Source organism: Gobio gobio (assembly GCF_949357685.1).
Source record: "Gobio gobio genome assembly, chromosome: 4".
In the NCBI taxonomy this organism is placed as follows: domain Eukaryota; kingdom Metazoa; phylum Chordata; class Actinopteri; order Cypriniformes; family Gobionidae; genus Gobio; species Gobio gobio.
In genome coordinates this window covers 27,012,077-27,037,738 of record NC_137100.1, presented here as the reverse complement: position 1 = coordinate 27,037,738, position 25,662 = coordinate 27,012,077, and the positions used below count along the sequence as shown (strand labels likewise).

The window sequence follows — 25,662 nt, the reverse complement described above, 5'->3', positions numbered from 1 at the left end:
GCTGGTGCTGAAAGGAGAAGGCTGAAAAATATCGCTCCCTCCACCTGCAGAGAGAGAGGGAACTCACTTCCCCTAATGAAAGAGCAGGCCATGCCCTATTTGGTTTGATGTACACTCAAAAAAAAAAAAATGAAAAATGGCCCAAGCCAAGAATAGTCTTTTAATGATCTTTTTAAACCATTTTAATCACAAATCACTGGTCATGAAATTAGCAAGAATTGCACAAATACTGTAGATAAAGTAACAACATTGTATAGCCTTCCCCAACATGCAGACAGCTTTTACAGGAAGAAGAGTCAGTGTTGTTCACTCAATGGCTTCAGAAAGTTCATGAGTAGTTGAAAAATGTCTCTCAGTTAATTTGAGTTTAATGTGAGACCAAATATTCACTAAAGGGCTCAAATCTGGCCAAAACATGAGCCTGATGGACTTGTTCTCAAGCTACTTCTTGGTTGTCTTTGCAATCTGGGCAGGAGCATTGTCTTGGTGAAAAAGTACTCCAAAGCATTAAATGAGTGAAGTAGCTCACCAATACAAGCAGCTAAAAAGTCTCCCCACACAATGAGACGTCTTCCTCCCTGCTTTATTGTGCTAGAGATGCATTTATTTCACGCGCTCTTGAGCATCACCATGCAACTTGTGTTTCATTGTGATTCATCACTCTGCTGAATCACTCTGAATCAACCTTCCCATATTCTTCCCATAAACTTTGGTGTGTTTCTGAGAAAGCAATGGCTTTTTGAATAGTTAATTTGCTTAAATTTTGCTAATTTGGCTTTGCCCTTTTCTTGTGGCAGTGGCAGTCTTTAAGCACATCACACCTCTCTTCATCAATTTGCTCTGTTTGCCAATAGCTGGTCGCATCAAATTCAAGGCATGATGTTTGCCTAGAACAACCTGGCTCTGCACCTCTACTCATGAACTCTATGTGCCCTCCAGAAGCATTCTGCAAGTGAACCGTGCCCTGTGGTTCCATCCCAAAGAGGCACAAAATCACTTTCACCGACCTTTACCCTGACTGTTCCATGCTGGTGGAATGACTTGCTTAACTCTACCTGAGCTGCTGAGTCTTTAGCCATTTTTAAGAAATGATCTTTTTCGTCAACACTTGACCCATTAATACAAACACTTTCTATTCTATCTATTAAAAAAGTTGTGTACTGTGCTAGACTAACTAAGACTTGCAGTTTGCGATTTAGGCTCCTAAATAGTTGAAACAAACTGCAAAATGAATGACTGTTTCCAAAAAGTTTTCCCAAACACTTCCCTCATATGCCATAGGTCAGACAAACATATGACAAACTATTGAGCCATTGAGCTAGTAACAGAGATAGTTTACATTTTAGAGGATTAATCAACTTAAAACGGGTTACTAAGCAAGGATAAAAAGAAACTACATCACCTCAGACATAGGGTCAAGTTTAAATTGACTATATGGTTTTACCATATCCAATTAGGTCAATTGAAAGACTTATGCACTATAGCCGCGTTTCCACCGAAACAATTTGTCCCAGGAACTTTTTTCCCCCAGATCTGTTGTTGTCTGTGTTTCCATTGTGGTCTAAAGTACTGTGAAAATTAGGCAAATTAGTCTGGTGATGTAGGACTGTGAGCGGCTTTCCAGTTCCCGCTGATACGCCTATAAGCTTAATAAAGCCTGAACCTTGTCGTCGGTCCATCGGCCATATTTTTTAAACTCCATTGTTGATTTGAATAGCAAACAACTCTTAGCCTACTGCACGCACCGCAACAGACTTTTTAAAATGATGATCAAAATGATGCATAAACTCAACCAATCTGAGTTCCTGAGGGGGAATTTTTTACCCAGAACTTAATTCACCCTTCGCCGCAAGTTTGATTGACAGGCGATCTGACCAATCACAACTCCGAATCTGCCGGTTTGTCCGACAAAGCAGTCAGGAGAGTTAGAAGATTAAATGTTGGTGGACTTGAACTTGGAAAAACGGTGTGTACTGACGTCTTTCTGCGGTTGAAACAACATTTATTTTAGTGTTCATTCATGTTTATTTGATGCTTATCAATGAACTAGAAGATGATCGGTTCACGAGCAGCTTTAACTCAGGCGCAACAGCGATCACGACACATTAAAGAGCCACAAAATTCTATTTATTGTTTAAATTTCTTTAAAAAAATAACAATTTCAAAGTTTAGACTTTGTTTCATATCAAAAGTAACTTGCTTTGTCCTGTCTGTCGGCGTGTGTTCAGTGTCCTCTTTACTCCGCGATATATTTTCTCTACGTGAGAACATGTATGTGGAGTGAGAGACCATGGCTTGTCGGACATAGCAACAGTAACTAAAGGGGGCGGATCTTTGCGAACGGTCAATTGACACTGGTCCCTGCGGTTGAAACACACTGAGTAACCTATACCACCCCAAAGTCCCTAGTTCCTGGTGAAAGTTCCTGCGGCGGAAACGCGGCTAATGAAGCGGCAATTACGTTACTAATTTGATACGCTATTGTAATCTGTTTTTGAGTTAGTGAGTAATTGATTATTCATTCAACAAATTAATTCACAAATGCAGGTTCATTCAAAATCACTGAATCATTCACTCATTCACAAAAATATATGAATATGCTTTAATAATAATAAAAAGGATATATACTAATATATCATTAATTATATTATTATATTATTGTATTTCATAATTATATTAGTATACTAATATATTTTTGTTTAAATACAATTTGTAATCTCTGCCCAATTTATCAATATCAGGCCTGTAGATCTTCAGGCCACTAAAGCTGCAATGCGTTCTTCTTCCTTTACCCAATCCACAAACCTGCCTCTGCAGTCACATACTCCATTTAGGGTTCTATTAATCATCCACTGACATAAAAGCTGTATATGTGCCACAGTGTGAATTGTCAACCCTTAGTACAGTACAGTACAGCCACAGTCTCCATATCATAAATAATGCATGATGCATCACCACCCCTGAGTTTTCAGAACGGATACTCTACAGTCGCTCAAAGGACTCTCCAAAGCATCACAGAGGGAGAAAGAAGGAGGTGGTGGATAAATTATAAAGTGGTAAAAACTATTTTACAGTCCCAAATCTGTCTGTATATAACAAAAACAAATAAATATTTGAATAAACAAAATGTATTAAAATGATCTACATTAGGCAGAATCTGTAAAAAGAAGCATTATACACGGAATCCGTTTCTATGTGTGTGCTTTGCTGTTATACAGAGAGTAATGCTGCTTACTATCCTGACACTAATTCAAGTAATGACACTGCACTTAACCGTCAGGAACTTGAACCTTTGCCCCAATAGTGTGGACAGACCCAAAGATATGCAGTCTATCCTGGGACCCATAAACTCAGGGACCTCAACTAGCTTGAGAAATCTCATACTATCAAGTTCCCTCATCCTTATCCAGAGCCATTCTGCAAAACAAGCTGAAGCAACTGGCTTCTGCATGTCAATAGCTCTTGCAGCTGTTCCCTTCACTTGTGTTTGCTTTGTTGCCATGATCACAGATGGGTGTGAATGTTTGGGTTTTTATGGTAGCCTTTATGTTACACTGAGACATGTTTGGATTGAAAACTGAGCAGTTTTATGTAGATCAACTATTATATGTTGTAGTATTAAAAACTTTTTGAGAAACTGTAAACAAGTTAAAAGTCATGTTCCACTTTGAAGGCATCAAAAGGTGAAATGGTGCTCTAAATGTAGAATCGCAAAATCCCTTGAATAACCTTACTGTACTTGCCACTTTTACTCTTCCCACTTGCCCCCAAACCTCCAAATTACAGAGGAGATTTAACCTGTCCCTCAACTGTTTCCGACAATGAAAACCTTACAGCACATTTTTTGAAAAGACATACCAATAAATGTAATGTTTCTCTGTGTACCACATCTTGCACTTTAATTTTGTTGTTTATCTGTTTAATTTGTGTTCATTTCATATTTGTTTCTAGAGCAAATCCAATTATTTCGACATCCTGAGGGGTTCTAAAGGTTAAGCACCTTTCACTGACCCTTTGTTGAAAAGAAAAAGACATATTTTCAGAGTTTAATGGCTTCTTTTGTACCTTTTATGGAAAGTCCCACTTGTATTACTGTTTACAACATAAAAATGTTCAATATAGACAAAGTAAGAGTAGGAAAGCTCTGTCAAGCTTGCTTATGTTCTTTTGTTCTGTTGTTTAACGCTGCTGTGACCTGAACTGAGCTGGACGACGATGACATAATATTTTTCCAGAACTGCTTTATAGATGAAATTAACAAATGCAATAATTGATATTCTTTACAACAGAACTGAATCAACACTGACTTCAGTTGAACAGCTGAAATGGATCATTTTTCCTGTTATCACTGTAAAGCTGCTTTGAAACAATATGTATTGTATGAAGTGCTCTATAAATAAAAGTGACTTCACTTTACTTTTTCTTCTTCTGCAAAGGTGGTCAATGTGCTCCTCTTCTGCTCTTGATGGGAACATTGTGAAGATGTTCAATCATGTCTCTAGCACTGATAATTCTGAAAAAAACAAAACAAAAAAAAACTGCTCATTCAAAAGCTACAGAACACAGGCGGAAATGAAAAAAAAAAGAGCTGACAGAGATTGAAACTAGATGCAATGAATGATAAAAAGTAGATGCAAGGAAATTGCGTCAGGAGCTTTTTTCTCACAAACTGCTGTCATAACAGTTTAAATAACAGACCAAAACAGAAGTTTTTAATTGTTACATACTGTGTATATATAAATACAAGATATTAAAGGGATAGTTCACCCAAAAATGAAAATTATCCCCTAATTTACTCTCAAGACATAGGCATGACATTCTTCTTTCAGACGAATGCAATCGGAGTTATATTAAAAAATGTCCTGGCTAATCCAAGCATTATAATGGCAGTGAATGGCAGCCTAAAATTTGAAGCCCAAAAAAGTGTATCCATCCATTATTAAAGTAATCCACACGGCTCCGGGGTGTTAATAAAGGCCTTCTGAAGCGAACTGATGGGTTTGTGTAAGAAAAATATCCATATATAAAACTTTATAAAGTCAAATATTTAGCTTCCGGCAGACCGTCTTCCGTATTCAACTTATGAAGAAAGTGTAACGCCTCTCTCAGTTCAAAATGCTTACGCTACGTCCAACATCATCGTCGCGCCAGTTATGCTTTTTTCGTAAGTTGAATACAGAAGGCGGTCTGACGAAGCTAGATATTTTACTTTATAATGTGTTAAATATGGATATTTTTCTTGCAAAAACCCATCGATCTGCTTCAGAAAGCTGGAGCCATGTGTACTTTTATAATGGATGGATACACTTTTTTTGGACTTCAAATTTTGGGCTGCCATTTACTGCCATTATAATGCTTGGAAGAGCCAGGACATTTTTTTTAAATATAACTTTGATTGTATTCGTCTGAAAGAAGAATGTCACCTAGGATGGCTTGAGAGTGAGTAAATTATGGGATCATTTTCATTTTTGGGTGAACTATCCCTTTAAGCAACCTAAAACAAGCTATGGGCACATGACCATATCCTTCTTGAAGCTTCATCTGTACGTTCTTCTTTGAGCGTGAGGCTCCTGGCAAGGAGGTACGGCAGTAGGATTTAGTAGTTATTGGAAAAGGCTCAGATGTGTGTAGCATCAGCATGGACTAAATCAGCAGCTGCCATTGCTAGTAATCCGCCCTCTCTTTTTGTTGGGGCCCGGGGTCAGCACCATACAAAGGGCCTGACCTGCAAGAGTCAGTAGAGCAGAGGCCTAACAGGACAGGATAAAGTGCTGGGTCAAAGCTGACTCATCAGAGATGCTAGAAGCAGCACTCAACTGCCTGTAGAGAAGACAATACTGTTGTAGTATTATGTAACACACGCTAGCTGCAACCTGCTTTGCTGTGTGAGGATGAACCGAGTCCTTTCACATTTCATTGCCTCATGCTATTTTGTCCTCATTTTACATTGGCAAAACAGCAACTATTAGGTTGAAAAATAAGACTGTTCATCTTTCAGCATGATAAACATACTGTTCAGCATGAAATACTACTGTTCAAAGATTGGGGTCAGCATTTTTCAAGGCTGCATTTGTTTGATCAAAAATACAGTAAAAACTATAATTTTGTCAAATATAAAAATAAATGCTTTTTATTTTAAAATGCCATTTATTCCTGTAACGACAATGTCACAGTTCTGTTCTGTTTGGAGTTGTCTTAGTTTCATTTTCATGGACTTTTAATTTGTTATTTTCAGTCACATGTGTTTCCTTTGTTCAAGTTTCCCCGCCTCTTATCAGTTGTCATAGTGATTCATTTGATCTGCACAGGTGTTTGTCATTTCCCTCATTTACCATGTATTTAATGTCGCGTTCCAGGCAACCCGTAACCCGTGTTTTTCCAACCTTCTACCCGTAAAAGTGCACTGGAACGGCAGTCAAACCCGTGACTTCCCACCCTGTGTACTCGTACTAGATCGATGTACTCCCAGTTACACACTCTGACGTCACATAGCCCGCGAAACAATAATGGCAGCCCCTATGGCTGCGGTGTTTATGAAAGTCGTACATTAATAGCCAAATTGTTTATTAAAATAAGGTATTGCTCTAACGTTATTTATCTGCAAATGTTATGCATTATCAGCAGCTTTTCTAGCGTTAGCTAGTTTTCAGTCCATTGAGTGCAAGAATAAATTAATACCAAATACATTTCCAAATATACAAATAATGTAAAATAAAAGGTATAATAGCTTCTCTTGCCTTATGCGTCATTTTTTCTCCTCTGTTTCCCTCAAATAAGCAAGGAGTAGCACTTTTGGCGATAGAAACTATTGTAAATGAGCATAAGCCCTGTACGGTCCACCATGCTTTGTTTACATCGCTACCACAATTCCTTGCTCTCAGGCAGTTTGGCGTGACTTTGCCTGGAACGCTACAAAGTCTTGAGTCGTGGGTTTGACTTGAGTCGTAACTTACGGGCTCAAAAACTTGCCTGGAATGCAACATAAGTTGCTGTCTTTTCAGTTCTCATTTGTCTGGTATAATTTGCGTGTAGAACACTATCTCGCTTTGTTTGGATTGTTATTTTTCCTGGTTAGTCTGAGTTCTTTAAAAAAATCCTGTTTAATTTATAATCATCTTCGTCTTCTTCGGATTAGCGTTACAGGCAAAGCTGAATTATCAGCATCATTACTACAGTCTTCAGTGTCACATGATCCTTCAGAAATCATTCTAATATGCTGAAAACGAAGTGTAGGCTATTAAAAACTCAAGTGTCTTTTGTTAAATACAGATAAAGAGAGAGAATATTTCTGTCTTTATATTCATGACTCCTTATGCTCTATCCTGTGCGTGCGAGTCTACATCCTAAAACCCAGTCAATAAACATAACCAATGAATGACGCAACTACAATAGATTTTCTAAATATGTCACAACTGAGTTGCAAATCAATAACCAGTTTGTGGTCAAAATGAATATGTAACCTCACACTTCACCTCAGGCAATGCAAATAGCTACTCATTAAAAAAAAAAAATACGCATAGATCAAAATATGATGGATATTTACTGTTAAATAAATACATTTAATGGGCCATAAGTGGGAAGGAAGTAATTTGAATGACTATGAAAAATCAAATCCATGGGAAGAACATGTGGCAAAGAACAGAAATCATTATGTGAATAAAATTATAATTACAGCCATGGTTTAGAATTGGGCATATCAATTTCCCATGGTTTGGCCAGTTCTAAGATAAAGTTTATGTGTTAGTATTTTCAACCAACCTTGCTAACAAAAGTTTGTGAACTCACTCGACCCCAAAGTCACTTCTTGACCCTAGTGCCACCCGATAAGCTGAGGTCAGAAGGTTAGCCCTTATAAACCAAGCTGGCGTCTTGGAGTCCAGCACTTTAAAGAAGGTTCAACCTTATCTTGAAATTATCTGCATTTTAAAGCAACAGCAATGCAAAGGATTAAGTGTGGAAAAAAAGAAAAGGATTGTTATGAGCACTAAAATCGAGGATCAATTACTACAAAATATGATACATTAGTTATAACGTGTGTTTTCGTGATATTTGATTATGTGCTCAATAAAATAATGAAAACTCCATTTGTGCTGCTGGAATGGCTTGTGGGGCGCTGTTGCCAATGAGGGAACAGCATCGAAGTTTTTTTAAACGTGTCCACATGATTTTTTTTCTTTCCCAAAACCAGAGGTTTGCTGTTTTAAATTCTGAGAAGCATTAAATAGTGAAAATGAAATTATTTGGTTACACTTTATTTTAAGGTGACATAGTTACATTGCACTTAATACTGAGTAATATTAATTAACTACATGTACTTACTAGAGAGTTATGGTTATGTTTAGGGTTAACTACTTATAATTATTACATTTACTGTTATTACTATAGGAAGTACATGTAACTACGTCACCTTAAAATAGTGTTGTTTTAGTGCCGTTTTGTTTCAAATAAAGCAGAAGTACAACAGAAGTTAGGGATTTTTTTTATTTTGTTTATTTATTTCCAAGGAAGAACTAAGACAAAAGTTAAAACCATTACGAACATACATTTCAGTCATTATCTAATGTTCATAAAGATTTCCGAAATAAAATCACAATGAAATAAGACAAAAATATACCACCGAGACAAAAAACTCAAGAAATATTGCACTTAGTTTCTAAAACATACCATATTTCCATTAAAGGTGTTTCCTGACAGAGTCAAGAGTTTAGCTTTAACACTGGACTACACGGAAGGCCAAGCGTTAGACTATAGTATTGACCGAGCACAAAAAGAAGCACTTTTCTTTTTGTGTTTAAGCTTATTCTTTCATTAGTAGCCAATTTTGGTTCGATTTTAAACTATAAAACACAACAGAGAAGCAAATCATTTTCTTCTCCTCGTCATCTCTTCAGTTTTTGGATGACCTACTTCTCTAAGGTGTGCTACAGCTATTGTTCCCATAATAATTGAGACGAGAGGATCTGTATTAGATCGTTTGTCTGGAAGAAAAAAACAAACAAACACTAAATGCCCAACAGTATTCATCAGAACCCATAACTGAAACCCATTCGAATCAAAAGTGGCATGATCCATGCTCGCTTTGAAGGACTTTTTGGTTTTCCCTTTTTGTCCTTTTAAACGAAAACCCCAATCTGTAGGACTAAAAGGATAACAAATAGGATGTTAATAGGGTAGCATGTTAATATCAGTACTTCATCAAGGCCACTATGTTAAGACCACTTTACTTTGCTCCGAGAACTGCTGAATCATAACCCCCCCCACCCTCACATTGCATTGAACTTATAACAACAACACATAATCTGACCAATTCTATAAATCCAAACACTTCAACTATTTACGTTGCTAAATGTTTAAATAGCAACATTTCTCCAGACCTCTACCAGACATGAACTGATATAAGGTTTTAATTCAGTAAAAAAGTGCTTAATCAAGGCCAAGCATGATCAGAACCTAAACTACTTTTATAGTCGAATGAGTTTTGAAAACAAATGTACAACTCATTTCAACTGGATTCGGATGTCTCTGGATAGGATCCAGAGTCCTCGTTTTGCTTTACAACTTGGCTTTTTAAGCATTTGTGCCATCCTTTGGGTCATATCTGGCTTCACCGGTCTGAAGAAACGTCACGTCAAATGCAAGTCTGCCGGTGCAGCAGGACAAAAAGGGAATGTCATAAGTCTTTGAAAGCTGCCTTGCATCTTTGTGCATACCTCTTCTCTTTATTGAATCAGCTTTTCAATATTAAATCTGAATTTTCTACTATAGTCTCCTTCCTTGAACTGAAAAAGTGCAACTGAAACATAAATCTACGCCGTTTTTGTTTTCATCATTTGGCAAGTGAGATCACCTGAGACTGAGTGCTTTTTTCAGGCAGTGCAATCTCGAAGCCTGCACTGCTACACACTACAAACAGAAAGGCAACGAACATTTCAGGCATCCTGCCCAGGCCCCACCCTGTTTTATCTCTCCGCTCCGATCACACACATGAACATGAAGTCCTGGACTTTTGCTCCTCTACAAAACAACATGTGCAACAGATTTAACACCAAGCAAACCACGTTTGGCTTAAAGGCATTCTACATTTAGAACCAAAAATAAAAGTCCATTTGAACAGGAGAAAATAAAACTAAAGCCACGCTTGGGTTATGAGTTTGCGAGGCAACATTGCAAAAGCTTTCAGACAGCACCCAGAGCAGATTATCGACTGAGGAAACACAATCAATGAAAACTATAGACCTCAAAAGAGCTTAAACAAGATCAGTGCATTATGTCAGTCCACTCAGTCTGTTATTCCTCAGAATCTGTTCTGTGTTGTTTGTAATTTGTGCGGCTCAAGTGAAACTGTTATAAGCCTGCAATCTCTTAGTCCAAGAGGCTGAAAACTGAAATAAAACAATCAGTGATTTTAAACAAACATGTGCAAAGAGAAATCATAAACTGAGGCAAGAGAATATCTCGTTTCTCTCAGCTGTGCTTGCGAATGGCTGTGGTCGTAGTGTTTTCTTGCATTTCTCTTCCCATCTCGGACAAGGTGTGCATGTTCTTTGAAAACAAAAGCATGAGAAAAGTGACTACTTTGAAAAGCTCTCCAGGTCCGGTGGGATGTGTCCCATCCACGGGTGGGGGAGGTTGTGGTGTGGGGCGGGGGCGAATCTCTGGGTCGGGTAATTTGCCAGTGACTTCCTGCACCCTTACGTATGGATTTCTCCATAGAGGTTTGTTTTCTCTCCGTGGTGACAGCAAAGCGAACAATCGCTGTCATCGGGAGATAAACAAAAGTGAAAGCTCCTAAAGCCCAACTGCTTTGGACTCATTCCATGCATTTCTCAACGTGATGGGCAGGTGTCGAGTCTCTGCTCCGCGGTCGATGTGGCTTGATCTGGATGTGGATCAATCTGAAGGAGAGGGGAACAGAAACAGCTGCCGTGAGTCCAATGCATGTAAACATGGCTGAAAGCTCCCTTCTGATAGAAATATCAACATTTTACATGTCAAAAAACTAAAACAAAAAGCTTACCTCGGAGTAGGGTGGAGGGGGTCGGAAGCGGAACTCCTGGATGTAGGCCAATAGTGGGCCTTCAAAGTTCTCCCGCCCTGACGACACTTCCAGACAGCTCTGCCTCTGTTCTTCTGTGACCACCTCTGCATAGGCTGGAGGAGCTGCGTACAGCAAAAGCAAATGTTAATACTGTAACCGTGCCAACCATGATATTTGTTTCTTCTCTGTGTACAACGTTATCTCCACTTCCTCTTTTGGTGTCTTATTTAAAAGAACACTTTTGAACACAAGTTCTTTCTCTGTAATCTGAGAAAAGTCCCATTCAAATCACATGATCTCCATATATACCAAATCTAGACTAGTATTTATATTGCATACATGCCTCAAAACAAGTGGTACCTATTGAAAACTTATGAGATGAGCAGGCAGTATCATGCAGAGTTCCTTACCTTCAGGCCTCTCAGGGAGGGCCATGCCTAACCAGCTCATGGTCATGCTGCACTGGCTGCTCACAGATGACGTACGGCTACCAAAAGGATGGAGGGGGATGGTGCCAATCACCAGGGGCAGGTTTAAAGACAGGTTCATGGCTCCTGGAATATCTACATACACCTGCAGAAAATAATATTGGGATTTTAGGTTAATCATTTCACAAAAAAAGTGCACCTTGATTTGTAAATATGGCATAAAATCATTCGGTTGTTAAGTTTGACCCTTATGTGTCACTGTTTCCAGGTCCAAATGCTTCTTTGTATCCCAAAAGCAAACAAATGGTGCAGTACTACCAATGAAATAATCATGATCCTAGCCTTCATCTCCATACCAAAATTGAATCTGGCCTGACAGTGATTTATCTTTTTTGAATTGAAAAAATACTGGTGTTTGGGATGCTGTGAGCCCAGAGTCTGTAGTATAAACCGTGACTTTTTAGAATGCTAGACATGAAGAATGCTCATAAATGGCTAAAGAGACTTAGACCCTGAAACAGTATTTGACGAGTCACGATTTCAGTTATCTGAGAAAGCAAGGATCCTGCTTTAAAAAAGTAAGGATGACCCAATCATTGTGCCAGAGTACTTTCAATCACTTTAGATGAAACGCTTCTGCCAAAAGGCAAGACACTAAATAATTTGTAGGAGGCAGTGTTAATAACAGTGTTATTCGTGTATTCACAACCTTTGAACAATGTATCGTCAGAGCTGAGTGATGAATTGAAATAGTAAAGTCTAATATTCTGAGCAATGACAGATTGGTTTGTGGGGTTAATAGGCCATTAACATTCAATGGCCTGAATTTAATCAGAGATTTTAGGCTGATCTTCTTATCAGTATGTGCTGGGAGAACTTGGCATAATCTGCTTATCATTCATGGTACTGCATGTGTGGAAGAGCACAAGGAACTGATCCTAGGTGCTTGAAATTTACATTAAAAGCTCTGAATTGTCGGTAATCACATAAAAACTAAAATCAATGCAAACTAAAAAAGCACTTGACTTACCATGAGTGAGTACTCCACTCTAATGATACTGCAGTCGAGGATGGAGGGTGATACAGGAGGGATTTTCAACATCTTTCCATTCCATGTCTCCGTCTTGCCAGAAGAAAGCGACTCCCCTCGGATGTTGGCCACCAACTGCTTGATCTCCTTCATTTTCCCTTTGGCAAAGAAGGTCTGCGTTTGGTAAATGGCGGCCTTTGGCACAACCATACGCGAGGAGCAGTTTTCAATTTCTGCAAAGATCTGAATGGACTCTCCTGTGTGAAGAAACCATGCATTGTTAATGGTACCAAAGAGTATCAAGGGGAATCATGTAGGGCTGCAACAATGAATCAATAAAATCGCTAATGAAAATAATCAACAACAAATGTGATTAAGGATTAATCCCGCCTGCGCACTATGCATGAAAACATCCGCCAATCACTTTACAGTAGTGAATAACGCATTTCTATGGACAAAACGCATCTGGAAAACAGCACAGGATGCTGAGTTGTTCTGCTCACGACAATGCATCATATTAAGTGCTTCAAACAAAAGCTTATAGTTTAATGCGCCTTGCCATGTCATGTGCTTTGATGTATGATCTTATGTCTGTGCTTTTGTTTTTCTTTATTAGCATTTTTAATTTAGTGATTTTAAGTTCTACTACTTTTAAATGGCAAGCACTCCATTTCAATTGTAACCCCTTTTTTGCACATTATGTTTAACTGCCCATAGCCTACATTGGTATCACTATAGGGCTATTTGTTTCTATTGCCTCCAGATTGCACATTGTTTGGAGGACAACATTGGGCAGTATGTGGTATAACAATTTTGTAAATAATGGATTTTTCTGTTTAGGATTAATCAAAGAAATAACTGACAGATTAATTGAAAACAAACGTTAGTTGCAGCCCTAGTATCATGTAAAAATATAGTGGGGTCCAAATGTCTAGTGAAAATATTAACTGTAGTTACCTGGAGTATATCCCTTCCGTTCAATTTTGGCACTTAAGGAGATTGGACCTGAGGTGCAAAACCAGCAGCATAGCGTCTTTTCTTTAGTTCCTGCCTGGGGAGACTGTGCAAAGTAGAATAACAAAACGTTAGAATGCAAGACTTTGAATGGTTATTCTTCAACATTGCATTGTTGAACCAAAGGGATGCGAATGATGCAAACACTCACCAGCAGGAGAGGAGTGTTGATGTCGATGTGTTCAAAGACAGTGAACTCTTTCTTGGTCTTCATGGGCAGAAGCCACGGCCTGTGCAGCTCAGCCTTTACCCAGTAGCGCACGCTGCCATGCTTCCCTTCGAACGAGGTAGCCAGAGGTCTGCATGTGCATGGCAAAAAGAAAATATAAATAAGAATTATAACATTCAGTACAGGAATAATTATTAGCTTTGGTGCCACATCTGACCAAAACTCACGTTTGTGGAAGCTCAAAGCTGAATGCATACTCATGTCTTCCTGAATGAATAGTGGTGAGTCCCTCCTCGGAGTTATCATCATCTGAAACAGAAGAGAATAATATTCCAAATATACCTTACCTGCCAAAGCATTGATCATCTTCTTGTTTGTTACATGATATAATTAATTCAAACACATAAGCATGATACTTCTGCTAAATGCTTAAATGTAAGCATAAGCGCACAAGTTGTTTGATTCTCATAAAGCCCAGCAAATCATGATATGCATCACTATTATATTTCACCCATGAATTATGTTTAATCACATGTATAATCATTGCACTTGAGGCACAGGTGTATTCAGTTTCAGTATTTATTCTGAATGGGATAAATACTCGTAATAACCACTGCAGTTCACATGAAACACGAGGCAAATTTGAAACAAAATTCCAATGTTAAATAATGTTTGTGTAACACCAAAAAGCACCGGTGGCTTTCGTTTCGCCAGCTCAGCACTTCATTCAGCTTAGCGGAGCCATGGCAAACAAGCACGGAGCTGTCAATCAAGGGCAGCCTCCAGCAGCAAGAGAAGACCGGCCGAAACCGGAGCCAACTGCTTCTCTGTGCCGGAGCGCTCATTACGTATTAAGTGTGCGGCGGCGCGCGCACGAGCGCGCACTCACACACAGTGCCCCGGACAAGCCTCCCAATTGAACCTACGCGTGTGCTGCGGCGTGGACCTCACGAGTATTCTCCCATTCAGCAAAACACGTGGGAGAAATATGACCAAAAAAAACCCACCAGCAATCACAAACGACAGAAAAACGACCAGTTTCCATAATAAATTGACCTTTATTGTAACCAATCAATCGTACAGAAACAGCAAAGTGACAATTAGACACATTATTTAGATTAGAAATTTACAGGGGAATGAATTTCTTTGAAATTACAATACGCATGCAAAGTCATAACATGCACTACTTGATTTATATACAAAGAGCTTCAACATTCATCAATCATTGACTAGCTCATTCTTTACCAGAAACCAGATCATGCTAACAAAAAAACTTACAGAATAAACTTAATACTGAACATGGGAAAAGTTATACAATGTTGGTGTATTCTTGAGGAGGTCACGCTTCCCCCTGGTTAAAGCAACGTTTCACACTTGTAATTTTGTAACCCCGTGTTTAGAAGTCCTGCTTGGTGCCAACGGTACAGCATGGAACAATGCAGCGGTAGAGCGTTACATCAAGTTGTTTAGCAACAGACGACCAATGAACTGCTGCCTCGGAGCTTAGCTCATTAAATATTCATGCGCTCTGTACAGTTGCAGGAACTGTGGAACCAAAGTCCCTTTATAAAGTCTTTGGTGGAACGCGCTGAGAAAAACATTTAAAATGTTGAACAGCTAACGGTGTGCACTGAAGGTAAAAAGGCGTTTTTGTGCTTTTTTAGCAAACCTTATAGGAGGTATAGCAGCCACTCAACCAGAACGACAAACAGTTATCAAAACAGGTCGCGAGCTGCATTCGTCCAATAAGTTTTCGGCCTCATACATATGCAAATGAGGGTTCATAATGTACAGTGTGAAACCAGATGACAGGAATATTTTAGAATGACCCTGGCCAATTACAAGAGTGAAAAAGTCCAAGTAGTGTATGCAAGAACATTATGCAGACAGAGAGGTTGTCAGTCAGCATTGACGGTTTATATACTGAATATACTGAAATACTGAATGCATTTAAATGTAATAGCCACTGTATATGTGCAAGGTTGCATACTACAGCCACTGGTGCAAAGTTGCTGTTTTTCTCACTTTCCGCAAAAGCATGATGTCATAGAAGACACGTTGGCGCCTCCACCAATCAGAGACAAGAACGACTAGACACTGCATCAAAACAGGATTGAACCGCTTCTAACAATGGGTGGAAACTTAAGACATTATGCGAAAGATTTGTCATTACTCTGATATTATATACAATTTATGGACGTTATTTTTCCTAAAAGAAATGTATGGTGGTAGAGCACCGAAGACGAATCTAGTTTTTCATAAGGCTGTAGCATGAGATAACTGCGTGGCCACCATTCATTCATTCATTCATTCAAGCTGTCACTGACACCTGAAAGAATGTTGAAGTTTAGTCCAAAATAAAAAATAAATAATTGTGCTGAATATCACGCATTTAGGCGATATAAACGGGATAGTGAAAACGAAGCGTCCAAAAATCTTTTTTTTGAATGACTGATCGTAGGTCTGCCATGTAATGTTCCATGATGTATATGGTGTATTTGTTCATTAATCAAATCCAACACATGAATACATAAAAACAGTCGATAAAGAAAAGAAAGATATGCTTGGACACAATACACTGTCTACAGATCCACCGGTCAACAAGTACTGTGCAGCATCCAAAGTATGTCATGTCATCCTGGACCACTGAGCATCCCACCAGTAACGTTACATTCAACTGCTCTTTTCTGAACACATCTACACTAAGAGCATGTTTGATCTGCATTCTTACCTCTTTCATGGCCAATAAGGATGTCTCTATGATTCAGATATTCCACTTCTTCTGTATAATTTTGAGTGTAGGCAGTGTTGGATCCAGCATTTCGTGATTCTGTCCAACGAACTTTTGCGAATCCTTTTGCATGTATTTTAAGAGACTTCACACGAATCTCCCCGGTGACTTCAATGATAACCCTTCCTGAGACGGAGTCCCCACTTGAGAAAACGGGGACATTGCTGTCATTTAGACAGTCGTAGCTTACAACGAAGCTCTTTACCTTTCCTAGCACCATGGTGGCAAGAAAATAAAATGTACAAAGTTTTGTAGACAAAAAAGCCACACGGCAGAGTCTATGAAAATAATCTCTTATGAAAAAAAGCGAGAGTTAACACTGGACAGTGTCATTGAGCTGCGAGAGCTGAATAACAGCAAAATATGCTGTTATCGCGTCTCGGTGAAGGCTTGGTGGTCTGCAATGAAAGACAGCGAAATTTCGCCACCAGCTCACTTTAAGCGCTGCTCTGGTGAAAAACAAGTTAGTGCGCATGCGCGGAGCTCTTATCCGTCCCCCTTCTTCCGCTTTTTGTGCAGTTCTTCTTTGACCGGGACTCAGGAGACAAATAACAGCGAACAGCTGAGCAGTGTATTAAAAGAATACGTGGAAGTCTAAACATTTTTCACACGTTTAGGTAGAGCTCCACATTAATATGCGAAGAGTTTGGTTATAGAGTAACATTTGTTAAGTGAATTCTGGCTTTGTTTACTCACAACAGGGACATAAAATACCTTAACATATTATGACTTAATGCAATTGTTTTTTATTCAAAATATTGCTTTTATTTGACGTTTTACCGTTTGCATTTGAATGCAGAAAAAAGTATTGATATTGATCTCGAGATTTACCTGGAGGTCAGTGGCATTTTCACTGCCATGCTATGTTTAGATAAGGTTGAACTGAAGCCAATTGTACCAGCTTCAACACCCACAATATGTCAATTGAACTGAGTTTGCGTTTATTTTTATTATTTTATTTCCGTGTATTTGGCAAACTCACACAGGAATCGCCCACATTTTTAAGTCATATTTCTATATTCTTGTTCATATTTAAAATATTAATGTAAGGCAACTGTTATTCATGTTTAAAAGCACTTGTGTTAAACTTTGTGATGGCATACGGAGAAGCAGCAGAGAGAATACTGAGATCTTATAGATGAGTTTGATTTTCATAATTTCCCTTGCAGATTTATCTGCTGTGTAGACCTACAGTAGCTACATGTTGGTTTAAGTTGTGAAAACTGATGCTCCACCCTGCGGCTACAGAAATTCTTGCGTTTTTCTGTCTTGCTTTAGTCGCTTGTGTGTGAACGAATTACGATGGATTCTGCCTCCCTCTAGTGGTTTGTTGGAGAACAGTTATTCGAAACCAATTCTTAAAGGGATAGTTCATCCAAAAAGGCATATTTGACATTTATCTGCTTACCCCCAGGCCATCCAAGGTGTAGGTGTCTTTGTTTCTTCAGTAGAACACAAATGGAGATTTTTAACTTCAACCGTTGCTGTGTCACTCATATAATGCTTGTCAATGGTGACTAAATCTATTAGGGTAAAAAAAACATGCACAGACAACTTCAAATTATTCCATGCGGCTCGTGACGACACATTAATGTCTTAAGACATGAAACGATCAGTTTGTGCGATAAACCGAACAGTATTTATATAATTTTTTACCTCAAATACAACACCATGTCCAACAGCCCTGAAAGCGCAGCACTTCCGGGAAAGAAGATCAATGTACATGATCTAGTGTAGAGACATCACTTCCTGTGTGTGACATCACTTCCTACAAGCGCGAGAGCACTTCTGGCGTTTGCGTAAACTACGCCAGATTGTCTGGTCTGATCGGCTGTTGGACATGGTGTTGTATTTGAGGTAAAAAATGATATAAATACTGTTCTTCATTAATGTGTCGTCACGAGCCGCATGGATTAATTTGAAGTTGTCTGTGCATGTTTTTTTTTGCCCTAATAGATTTAGTCACCATTGACAAGCATTATATGACTGACACACAGCAACGGTTGAAGTTAAAAATCTCCATTTGTGTTCTACTGAAGAAACAAAGACACCTACACCTTGGATGGCCTGGGGGTAAGCAGATAAATGTCAAATTTTAATTTTTGGGTGAACTATCCCTTTAACGTTAATGTTCATGTTAAAGTAGATTAAAAGTGTCTTTAGACAATGTTTACCTGGTGTTCACATGGTTGAACAACACAACACAGTTTTCAAAAATGAACTGTAAAAAACTAGAAGGCATTGTTGAAATTGTCAGTAGAGAAAAGTAAACATGGGTTGGGCTGATCTGTTGACATCAAGGAACTGTGTGTGCAAGTGCGTTGGGAGTGGGGATGTATGTTCAAAATCACATTTGAATTTACCTATGCATGTGAAATAGATGCATGATCACAACATAGAACTAACATGTGAGATGTTTTAGGTTTATCCAGAGTTTAGCATCTGTTTTTGTTGATGTTGATATAAAACAACCCAATTCTTTTTATATCTTTATCTTCTATGTTTGAAGTAGGCGGTGAACATATTTGATGCCTAGAAATTTGTGTTTATGTTGAGAGTAAAGTTTTGCAACCAATGTAGTAATTTGCCAATTTGATAGTTTTATTTAGTTTAATCCATTACTGTAACACAGTTGTGCAATTTTCTGAGATATTTATTTGGAGACCTGCAGGAAGAATTGTCTTACAGTAAAATAATCAAGGCTGAGATCAAGAGTGAAATGTTGTTTTAATCATTTATGTTACAGTTAATTTAGCATAATTTCATAGGATTGGTTACAGTATCAGTCTGTTTGCTTACTTGTAGGCCTAAGTCATTTTATGCAATGATCATAACCGTAACGATTGGTATAATAATAAGTGCAAGGCGATTAGAGATACAGAGAAATACGCAGTATAATAATAATAAATCCAATATTCCCAAAACTCCCAAATTCAGGAGAAAACAACCATGTCAAACACAACAATACAACAAAACAATGAACTAAAGAAAACTGCTCGGGTTATGTATATAACCCTTGTTCCCTGAGAAGGGGAACGAGCACTGCATCGGGACGACGCTTTGGGGATACTCCCTTAGCATCAGCGAATCTGAAACCAGAATGCCAACTAGGCCAATCCGATTGGCGTGCGTGATGACGTCATCGTGACGGCATACCCGGAAGTATAAAAGGGGGGCTGGAACGTAATGGCGGTAGTAATTGCTCTGAAGCATGCGCTCCAGGCGCGCCAAGGTGTGGCGTCGGGATGCAGTGCTCGTTCCCCTTCTCAGGGAACAAGGGTTATATACATAACCCGAGCAGTTCCCTTTCGAGGGAACTCGCACTGCATCGGGACGACGCTTTGGGGAACGAGTACCCACTAGGCCACACCGAAGGGTAGCGCCTGCCCTAGTGTGAAGCCGGAAACCGGGCACAGCTAGGACTGGAGCACCCTAGCACCAGGCGTTGTAGGGAGATCCAGGCTATAAAACCTGATAAAAGTGTGTGGGGTAGCCCACCCGGCCGCCTCGCAGATATCCTGCAAGGGGACCCCAGAAAGAAGGGCCACCGAAGAGGCCATGCCTCTGGTGGAATGAGCCCTCACAGCCACAGGTGAAGGCAAACTGCGCACCTGATAGGCCATGGTAATCGCCTGGACAATCCAATTACTGATTGTCTGAGTAGACGCAGGCAATCCCTTCTTAGGTGAGCCAAAACACACCAACAGTTGTTGTGATCTCCTCCACTGTGCAGACTTCGCCAAATAAACTCTGAGCGCCCTAACCGGGCAGAGTAGGTGAAGTCTCCCCTCTTCCGCCGTCACATGAGGCGGAGGATGAAATGCCTGCAGGACCAATGACCTGACCACCCTTGATGGCACCTTAGGCACGTAGCCCGGCCTAGGGTGTAAGATGGCCTTTACTCCTCCCGGGGCAAACTCCAGGCAGGTCGGCGTTACCGCCAAGGCCTGGAGATCTCCCACTCTCCTGAGAGAGGTAATGGCAAGGAGAAAAGCCACCTTAAGGGTCAGATCCTTTGGTCCAGCCGACTCCAATGGTTCGAAGGGGGCCTCAGCCAATCCTTCGAGAACCACTGCCAGGTCCCAGGTTGGAACTCTGGTCCGAGCCGCAGGCCTCATCCTCCGAGCCCCACGGAGGAATTGTACAACCAGCTGGTGCCTACCCAGAGGCCCATCACCCAGAGGAGTGTGGAAAGCCGCAATGGCAGCCACGTACACCTTGAGTGTGGACGGGGTAAGCCCTGCAGAAAAACGATCTTGGAGGAACTCCAGCACTGAAGCCACTGGGCAGTTAACTGGGTCCACCTCACGTTCTCTGCACCAAGTGGAAAATACATTCCACTTGAGGCTGTACAGTCTCCTCGTAGACGGAGCCCTGGAGCTGAGTAAGGTCTCTATCACCTCCGCCGATAGGCCAGCCTCTATGTATCTGGTCCCCTCAGGGGCCAGACCCATAGGTTCGTAATCTCCGGGCGGGGGTAAAATATCGTACCCGCCGCCTGAGATAGGAGATCCCTCCTCAGAGGAATCTCCCACGGCTGACCTGCTAGCAGAGCTATGATATCCGAGAACCAAACTCGAGTCGGCCAACGGGGTGCTACCAGAAGTAGACTGACCCCCTGTCGACGGACCCTTTCCAGGACTCCCGGGAGCAGAGCAATCGGGGGAAATGCGTACAGACGCAGCCTCTGCCACGTCTGCACCATGGCATCCAGCCCCAGCGGAGCTGGATGCGTGAGGGAAAACCACAGTGGACAGTGGGACGTCTCTCGAGACGCAAACAGATCCACTTCCACTGGGCCGAACCTCTTGCATATGGCCTCCACCACCTCTGGGTGGAGTCGCCACTCCCCGGGCCTCAGCCCCTGCCTCGACAGGATGTCTGCTCCCTGATTTTGGACCCCCGGGACATACATTGCCCTGATGGACAACAGTTTCCCTTGGGTCCACAGGAGGACTCGGCGTGCTATCCTGTACAGAAAGCGCGACCTCAGTCCCCCCTGGCGGTTGATGTACGCTACGACAGACGTATTGTCTGTCCGTACCAGGACATGCTGGCCGAGGAGGTGCGGGAGAAAGCTCCTGAGAGCTTTGTAGACCGCCATCATCTCCAGGCAATTTATGTGCCAGGAGGAATGACGGCCCTCCCATGGGCCCCTCGCAAAGCGGCCGTCCATGACCGCGCCCCAGCCAGTGAGGGAGGCGTCTGTTGAAACGGATTTCCGGCAACAAGACGCTCCCAACACTGGCCCTTGGGACAGAAACCAAGGTTTCTTCCATATGGCTAGGGAACGAGAGCAATTGCGCGTTACCCTGATCATACGGAAAGGATTCCCTCTGGGGGAAAACCCCTTGGTTTTCAACCACCACTGGATGGGTCTCATGTACAGCAGGCCAAAAGGTATTACGTTGGACGCTGCTGCCATGTGACCCAGCACTCTCTGAAAGTGCCTCACAGTGATGTTGTGGCCTAGCCTTATTCCTGAGACCATCGCCTGTATGGTCTCGACTCGCGCGGGAGACAATCGTGCCCGCATCGTTGTCGAGTCCCACACGACCCCGAGGAACGTAGTCCTCCGGGACGGCGTCAACACGCTCTTTTTCGTGTTGAGTCTCAGCCCCAAGCATTTCATGTGGTTCAGAACGACATCTCGATGCCGAACCGCCACCTCGTACGACTGGGCCAGTATGAGCCAGTCGTCGATATAATTCAGCACACGGATGCCCTGAAGTCTCATTGGAGCCAGAGCTGCATCCATGCACTTCGTGAACGTGTGTGGGGAGAGGGCTAGGCCAAAGGGAAGCACTCGATATTGGTACGCTTCGCCCCCGAAAGCGAACCTCAGGTACTTCCTGTGACATGGGAGGATGGAGACATGGAAATATGCGTCCTTTAGATCTATCGTGACGAACCAGTCCTTGGACTGGATCTGACTCACGATCATGGGAATAGTGAGCATTTTGAACCTGAAGCTCCTCAGAGACAGATTCAAAACCCTCAGATCTATAATCGGACGCAACCCTCCATCCTTTTTGGGAACTATAAAGTACCGGCTGTAGAACCCGGACTCCCTTTCCAACGGAGGAACACGCTCTATGGCTTCCTTCGCTAGAAGAGTTTTTACTTCTAGTTCCATTACCCGAACCTGCTCGGGTCTCACTACTGTCCAGTTTAACCCCCTGAATTGTGGAGGAGGAAAACCGAACTGCAGTTTGTACCCCTTTTCTACAGTACGCAGGACCCACGTAGAAATATTCGGAAGGCATTTCCATGCGCCGAAATAATCTACTAAGGGAACCAGCCTCTCGAGGCTGGCGTCGGGTGTTACACGGTTCCCGTTCCCAACCTCCTGAAGCGGCTGACCGGCAGGAAGTAGTTGGGAACGGTTCTCCGTGTGCGGACGCGCGAGCTGACCAGCCGCAGGTCTTTCCAGAGGCGGCTGGTGCAGCATGCGTTCGCGGGAAATCGATGTGGCCCGAAGCGTCATAGACGGCGGGATTACCACATCGATTTCCCCAGAGCGCCGCGGAGGAAACAACCTCGGTTGTTTCTCCGCGTGGGGGACCGCTCTTAGAAGCCCTGCCGTGGCTAGGACTTCTTCCCAGCAGCCTTCCGCGCCTGAAGGACGTTCCGAAGATCGCCTTTAGGAGCTGAAGGCTGCTGCTGAGAGCGCCACCTCTGTTGCCAGGCTCCCGGGGGAGGGGCTCTAGAAGCAACGCTCTCCTTTTGCACCTTTCGGTGCGAGGAGCTGGATGACGGCTGAGGCTGCCCGCTAGGGCCAGCCTTCCCAGGTTTAGAGCGGCGAGGGAGATACTGGTGGAAGGCTGCTGACTGTTTCTTCGCCTCCTGGTGTCTGGAAACGACGGTGTTAACCGCGTCTCCAAACAGTCCAGAAGGCGAGATCGGGGAGTCCAGGAGAAAAGATCTATCCTTCTCCTTTATCCCCGACAGATTCAGCCAGAGATGTCTCTCCACGGTCACCATGGAAGCCATGGAGCGGCCGATAGCGCGGGCCGTCTCCTTGGTGACGCGGAGAGACAAATCTGCAGCCTTCCTCAGTTCCAGAATGTCCTCCGGAGAGGGACCATCTCCCTCGTCCAACTCTTTAAGGAGGTCGGCCTGGTATGCCTGCAGAATTGATAGAGTGTGCAGGGAACCACCAGCCCGACCAGCCGCCATATATGCTTTGCCCACCAAAGATGAGGTATCCCGACAGGGTTTGGTGGGCAAAACCGGAGCCTTGAGGGACGATGCAGAATCGGGTGAAAGATAGCTCGCGAGAGCCTCCTCCACCCGAGGCATCGCCCCATAGCCCGCCTCGCGTGCCCCCAGAACATTGGAATAATCCAACACTGGAGGATTGGACACACGCGAGGAATAGGGCCGTTTCCATGATCTACACACCTCGGTGTGTAGATCCGGGAAAAAAGGCAGGCCCCGGCGAGGTGTTTGAACCCGGTGTGAGAGGAACCGGTCATCCAGCCTGCTGGGTAGCTGGATTTCCGGAGCCTCTTGTGGCCAACTTATATTTAATTTGGCCACTGCCCGGGTCAACACCTCCACCAGCTCCTCTTGGGCGGGTGGATGAAGTGATGAAACAATTCCTGCTTCATCCCCCGCCTCAGTGCCTATCTCTTCCGGCTCCTCGGAACCAGAGAGAACAAGCACCGGACCTCCCACCCCGGGGGAAGAAGCCGCAGAGCGGGCTTCCACACGGGGAGGAAGATCCTCGGAACTGTCAGAGGAGGATCGGGAAAGTGCCGCAGCAGTCCCGAAACCCTCTGACAAATCCCGCTGTGAGCCCCATGATCTGCGACGCCGAGCCGCCTCAGCGACTGCGGGTCCAGAACCACGGGGCTCACGAGGCTGGCCGGCCTCATCAAACGCAGCCAGCCGAGAGCGAAGCACCCTGAGCGTCAATTTCTCGCAGTGCTCACAAGCGGCTCCCTCGAGAGCCGCTTGGGCATGCTGGACGCCCAGGCAGTGCACACAAAGCAGGTGTGTATCCGAGCCCGACATGAACCTGGGACACGGATGCACACACTGTTTGAATTCATTCACTCTCACACTTTCCATACTTTCTCTCACACACTTTCACTGACAAACAACAGTAAATAGACAGACAGTAACAGATAGCGCCTGCTGAAGAGCAATGACTACCGCCATTACGTTCCAGCCCCCCTTTTATACTTCCGGGTATGCCGTCACGATGACGTCATCACGCACGCCAATCGGATTGGCCTAGTTGGCATTCTGGTTTCAGATTCGCTGATGCTAAGGGAGTATCCCCAAAGCGTCGTCTCCGATGCAGTGCGAGTTCCCTCGAAAGGGAACTAAGGCTTAAAGGGATAGTTCACCAAAAAATGAAAATTACCCCATAATTTTACTCACCCTCAGGTGTATATGACATTCTTCTTTCAGACAAATAAAAAAAAGTGTAGCACCTTGCGCAGTTCAAAACATTAACGCTACGTCAGACGTCATCATAAGTTGAGTACGGGAGACAGTCCGCCGGAAGCTAAATATATTTCACTTTATAACGTGTTCAAAATGGATATTTTTCTTACAAAAACCCATCGGCTCACTGCAGAAGGCCATTATTAACCCCCCGGAGCCGTGTGGAGTATACTTTATAATGGATGCACTTTTTGAGGCTTCAAATTTTGGGCTGCCACTTTTTTTTATGTAACCATGGCTTGAGGGTGAAAATAGGCTCATTTTCCAACTCCCCTGGAGTTAAATAGTTGAGTTTTACAGTTTTCGAATCCATTCAGCTGATCTGAGGGTCTGGCGGTAGCACTTTTTGCATAGCTTAGCATAGATCATTGAATCTGATTCGACCGCTAGCATCTTGCTCAAAAATGACCAAAGAGTTTTGATATTTTTTCTATTTAAAACTTGACTCTTCTGTAGTTACATCGTGTACTAAGACAGACGGAAAATGAAAAAAGTTGCGTTTTTCTAGGCCGATATGGCTAGGAACTATACTCTCATTCCTGCATAATAATCAAGGAACTTTGCTGCCGTACCATGGGGGCACGCAGCGCCTGAAAATAGCGCCTGAAAATAGTCCCCAGAACGCTCCCTGTGCAAGTGGGTTGTCACGTTGGTTATGTTTACAGAGGTTAGTCTATTTTCAGGCGCTGCGTGATATCAATATTATCAATTGACCACAACAATGATAACAAGTTT

The 25,662-nt window shown here is 42.4% G+C and overlaps 1 protein-coding gene across 1 annotated transcript; it reads right to left on the bottom strand.

Annotated features, from left to right (window-relative positions):
* Positions 1 to 8,463: 8,463 nt before the first annotated feature.
* On the bottom strand, positions 8,464 to 16,931 carry arrdc3a (arrestin domain containing 3a). Its single transcript, XM_079816048.1, has 8 exons — positions 16,411 to 16,931; positions 13,907 to 13,988; positions 13,662 to 13,809; positions 13,454 to 13,556; positions 12,497 to 12,753; positions 11,449 to 11,611; positions 11,018 to 11,160; positions 8,464 to 10,895 (listed from the first exon to the last, which is right to left on the bottom strand). The coding sequence occupies exons 1-8, from the start codon at positions 16,688 to 16,690 to the stop codon at positions 10,827 to 10,829; spliced, it is 1,245 nt and encodes a 414-aa protein (XP_079672174.1). The 5' UTR covers positions 16,691 to 16,931; the 3' UTR covers positions 8,464 to 10,826.
* Positions 16,932 to 25,662: the final 8,731 nt, after the last annotated feature.

Excerpts from the sequence above, each read along its gene's own strand:
- arrdc3a (XM_079816048.1), bottom strand. The coding sequence starts at position 16,690 with ATGGTGCTAGGAAAGGTAAAGAGCTTCGTTGTAAGCTACGACTGTCTA. Across the intron at positions 11,612-12,496 it reads GAGTGGAGTACTCACTCATG|GTGTATGTAGATATTCCAGG; the intron begins GTAAGTCAAGTG and ends TATTTTCTGCAG. Across the intron at positions 11,161-11,448 it reads CCTCCCTGAGAGGCCTGAAG|CTCCTCCAGCCTATGCAGAG; the intron begins GTAAGGAACTCT and ends TGCTGTACGCAG.